The sequence below is a fragment of the Heterocephalus glaber genome, unplaced genomic scaffold (genome assembly GCF_053883595.1).
Source record: "Heterocephalus glaber isolate CG9 unplaced genomic scaffold, H.glaber_assembly_v1.0 deba00001004, whole genome shotgun sequence".
Lineage (NCBI taxonomy): Eukaryota > Metazoa > Chordata > Mammalia > Rodentia > Bathyergidae > Heterocephalus > Heterocephalus glaber.
The window spans coordinates 8,098,071-8,102,870 of record NW_028258179.1 but is presented as its reverse complement, the minus strand read 5'-3'; the positions used below and the strand labels follow the sequence as shown (position 1 = coordinate 8,102,870).

Below are 4,800 nucleotides of genomic sequence, written 5' to 3'. Positions count from 1 at the left end.
GGAGCCCCGCGCCCAGGTGAGCGCGGGCAAACAGAAAGGTGCTGCCGCGCTCCCGGCCACGAGCGCCGGATGCGGGCCTGGAAGCTGCCCTTTGGGGACGTCGGGCCCTGGGGTCTGAGCCGAGAGGCGCCCACGGCCCTTCTCAAGTTTGCTCGGCGCGGGGCCGGAGCCCGGGTCCCAGCTCCCAGCCCCGCGCTCTCCGGCGGTGGCGCCCGCAGCCGGCTCGCGGCGAGTCAGGGCGGAGGGGCGGAGGGGCGGGGCCTCCGGGTCGCCCCACCCCCGCCCTCGCAGCCAATGGGCGGTGGCGCCCGGCCCCACGTGAGGCGAGCTCGCCCAGGCGGCAGGCAAAATGTGAATGAGAAAGAGGAGCGCGATTTAAAGGTGCCGGCAGCGGCCGCCCGAGACCAGTGCGCCGGCTTCGCACGCTCCCCCGCGGCCCGCGGCGGGCGACGGACTGCGGGACGGACAGACCGACGCGCGCACGGCCGCGGGCCGGGGCGAGAGCCGCAGACGCGAAGCGCACGGGCTCCGACGGGCCGGCGGCGGGCGGCGCTCGGACGGGTGCGCGGGGCCCGGGCGCCCTCTCCACTTCGGGGCGCACGGCCGCGCCCCGCACGCACCCGGGCCCCCGGGGATGCGGCGGACCCAGGACTGAGCGGCGGCGGCTTCCGCTCCCCGGATCCCGCCCGGCCGCGGCCCGGCGATCCCGGGGGTGCTCCCGGCGGCCGGCGGGCTTCCTGGCGCTGCGCGGCGTGGGGACCTTTCGCCTCTCCCCGGCCTCCGCCGAACGCGTCTATGAGCGCGGCGCTCCCGCCGTCGCTGATGATGATGCAGCGCCCGCTGGGGAGCAGCACCGCCTTCAGCATTGACTCGCTGATCGGCAGCCCGCCGCAGCCCAGCCCCGGCCACTTCGTCTACACCGGCTACCCCATGTTCATGCCCTACCGGCCCGTGGTCCTGCCGCCGCCGCCTCCGCCGCCGCCCGCGCTGCAGCCCGCGCTGCCGCCCGCGCACCCACACCACCAGATCCCCAGCCTGCCCCCCGGCTTCTGCTCGGGCCTGGCGCAGGGCATGGCGCTCACCTCCACGCTCATGGCCACGCTGCCCGGCGGCTTCTCCGCGTCGCCTCAGCACCAGGAGGCGGCGGCCGCCCGCAAGTTCGCGCCGCAGCCGCTGCCCGGCGCCGGCAACTTCGACAAGGCGGAGGCGCTGCAAGCCGACGCGGAGGACGGCAAGGGCTTCCTGGCCAAGGAGGGCTCGCTGCTCTCCTTCCCCGCGGCCGAGGCCGTGCAGGCGTCGCTGGGTGAGTCGACTGCGCGCGCCCGGGACTCGGGGGCGGGCCAGCTCGGGTCCCGCGGATACCCCGGGGGCGAGACCGCGCGCCCGCCCTGGGCAGCCCCAGGAGGCCCCCGCACGCCGAGCGGGGCGGGGGTGGGGGACACTTGGCGCCCGCTCCCTCAGCCAGCTGCTGCTGGGGGCGCGTCCGGCGTGTCCACCCACGCCCACCCGACCTGGCGCCCCGGGCCGATTGCAGCCTTAAGGGTGCGCGGTTGGGCCGTGCGCCTCAGCTGTGTTTACTCCCAGCGGCGCCCACACTTATGAAGCCCCTTCTGGGCTTGCTGCTTGCGCGGGAGAACTGGATTCCAGGGACGCCGCGTCTGCCTCCCTGCGAGAGTGTGCGTGTGTGTCTGTGCGTGTTGAGCTGTCTGGTGGGGACTTCCAGAGCTATGAGACATCCCTGTGACCAACATTATCTGTCTCTAGAAAGATAACCGCCTGGCATCTGCGCGTCCCTGCGCTCCCTCTCTGCCTGCAATGAAATTGAGGTTCCCTGAATTTTCCCTGTGCAAGGGCCTGCAGAGGGGCCAGGAGGGATCGGGAGCGACCCCTCAGTCCTCACCCAGCCCCGACCCCCGGGGACGAAGGCGCCGTGCTCCGGCGTCGCGCGAGTCCCGCCGCTTCTCCTTCAGCCGCCAGAGGCTGAGCGGGCAGAGGCCTGGCGGCCCCTTGAGTGATGGTTCCGGGCAAAGGGCCGTCGCCTGTGCCGTCTCCTCCTCTCCTGTGAGCTTTCTCACGCTCCCCCTCCTCCCCTCCCTTCAAAGGCCAGGAAATCACAATGTGTTAATGTCACAGAAAGACAATCCACCGAGTGGGGGTAGGAGTGCAAGCGCCGGCGGTGGGGAGGCGAAGGGAAGGCCAGTGTGCGAAATGTAATAAAACGCCGTTTGGTTTTGCTTTCAGTCGGGGCTGTCCGAGGCCAAGGGAAAGAGGAGTCAAAGGTGGAAGATGACCCGAAGAGCAAGGAGGAGAGTTTCTCGCTGGAGAGCGATGTGGACTACAGCTCGGATGACAATCTGACGGGCCAGGCGGCTCACAAGGAGGAAGACCCCAGCCACGCGCTGGAGGAGACCCCGCCGAATGGCGGCGCGGCAGGCAGCACGACATCCACCGGGAAGAACCGGCGGCGGCGGACTGCCTTTACCAGCGAGCAGCTGCTGGAGCTGGAGAAGGAGTTCCACTGCAAAAAGTACCTTTCCCTGACCGAGCGCTCGCAGATCGCCCACGCCCTCAAACTCAGCGAGGTGCAGGTGAAAATCTGGTTCCAGAACCGCCGGGCCAAGTGGAAACGCGTGAAGGCGGGCAATGCCAACTCCAAGACGGGGGAGCCCTCCCGGAACCCCAAGATTGTGGTCCCCATCCCCGTGCACGTCAGCAGATTCGCTATTAGAAGTCAGCATCAGCAGCTGGAACAGGCCCGGCCCTGAGGGCCCAGCCAGGGCCGGCCAGGCCTGGCCCCACGTGGAGAAGCCCCAGCCCCAAGGGAACGAGTGGTGGTCTCCTAGGTTCAGCAGAACTCAGTCACATTCCAAAGGTGGACATCCCGAGCAAGTTGAGAAGATACTCATGAAACAGGCTTAAAGACTGCTCTTGCAAGGGCTGCGGCCACACTTGAAGATACACTAAATATTTATTATACTCCCTACTTCGTATATAGATAATCTATACACACTGGAGTCTGAAAGTTAGAGGACAAAGTTACCTAGCCAGATTCTCCACTTACATTCCAGAAGGAAACAACCTGCTGTGCCCTGCCCTGCCCTGCCGTGCTTAGCAGCCGCTACCTTTCCATACTTTTCCAAAGGTAAACATGAAACACAGAACAAACTGGGGTTTAAACTTCACTTTTGTTTCTGCTTTTGGCTTTTTGGGTTGACTGCAGAGCAGATGATTGGGCAGCCTGGAAATTTACTTTGCTTTGCGTTGTTGCTTTTGCCTGGCTTTCTTTCCTGGGCTTGCCTGTCCTATCTGAGGCACGTCTCCATTGTGTTTAATTTATTTCAATGTAGCTTATTTTCTTATAAGTTATGGCATTTAAACAATCTCAGTCTTGTGAATAATAAAAAGGAGAGAAGAAAAAAAACAGATCAGTCCGCAGCGGGCCTCCTAGGTGTGTCCAGAATTTCTTCCCAGCGCTGTAGCGGGGTGTGGCCTGGCGACTGGTCTGGGACACCCCCGCCCTCGGGCCAGCTGACCTTGGGGACGGCACTTTGGCAGGTTTTGAATTGGAGGACAAGAGCGCCAGTGGGGCCGTGGATTTAAGAAAACCTAGTTTTCATCTGGGGACTCCAGCACGTCCCCCTTTTGCACAGCTAGGGAGCTGGCAAACTTCGGCCAGGGGAGAGGGCGCCGGGGAGGGAAGGTGAGGGTGGGCGAAGGTGAACTCCGCCTAAGCTCCCGGTGGACTTCAGCGGGGAAGGAAGGCTTTTCCTCACCCACAGCCCGGACCGGAAAGCATGGGGCTCGCCCGCCCGCCCTCAGGGCCGAGGATCCATAAATCAGGGCCCGGCGTCATCTTCCGACAGGCGCAGGAACCGGGCGAGCGGGCCGACTTCCCGGCAGCCCCCGGCCGGGAGGCGGGAAGCGGGGGACGGGCCGCGAGCTCCCGCGGGCGGGGTCGAGGGCGGGCCCAAGCCACCGCCCCACCCCGAGGGCGCCGGGAGCTGGGCGCGGCGCAGGACGCAGCCGGGGAGAGTCCGACCCCTGGGTCCCACGGGATGCGACCGGCCCGGCGCTCGCCACTGGTGTCCCGGGAACGTGGGGCTCTTGCGTGACGGTGTCCCGGGCGCCGGACCCTTTCTGGCCACCGAACCAGCAGCCCCAAGAGCAAGAGAAGCCGGTGGCGTCGCCGACTGGGCCTGGCCGGGCCTGGCCAGTGAACGGAGGCTGGGGGGCTGGCTCCAAAGCCCCGGCGTGGCGTTCGCAGCAGTCTCAGCCCAAGGATGGGGACGGGCGCCGTGGGTCGGTGCCAACACTGCCTTGATTTACACGGCTTGCAGCTCGCACCTCCCCACCGCAGAGGGGCCTGGGGACCGAGGCCTGCGCTCCGACTTCAAGGGCAGGGGGAAGACCGGAGCACGGCCCGAGTCAGAGTCACCGATATCCGCCGCCTTCTGACCATTTCCGGTGGCGGAAAATAGCCGGCCTTGGGTTTCTTAAACAGTAAAATGGAGCGGCCGGTCCTCCGAGGGCTTCAGCCTGTTCTGTTAGCCAGTTCTGCGAGGAGTTGCGGCGGCTCCTTGCTGTCCGCCCTGAAGCCTGGGCCGCAAGGCCTCGCCTCTCTGCAGATCCCGGCCCCTATGGCAGGCGGGAGCCCTCTGCTCCGGGCAGGCCACCCGGTACTGCGGCACTGAGACCTGCGGGGACGCCGTCCCTCCTCCCCCATCTGGACCAGTCCGACCTTGGGCTGCAGATGCACCCCGGTGGGACTTGGCTATTGGCGCAGAGTCCAGCCTGAGCACA

General features: G+C 66.5%; 1 protein-coding gene across 1 annotated transcript; it reads left to right on the top strand.

Moving 5' to 3' along the window:
- The first annotated feature begins 426 nt into the window (after positions 1-426).
- Positions 427-3,410, top strand: Gbx2 (gastrulation brain homeobox 2). The gene is made up of 2 exons (XM_004868381.3): positions 427-1,303; positions 2,242-3,410. Exons 1-2 carry the CDS (start codon positions 796-798, stop codon positions 2,763-2,765), a joined length of 1,032 nt encoding a protein of 343 aa, XP_004868438.1. The 5' UTR covers positions 427-795; the 3' UTR covers positions 2,766-3,410.
- Positions 3,411-4,800: the final 1,390 nt, after the last annotated feature.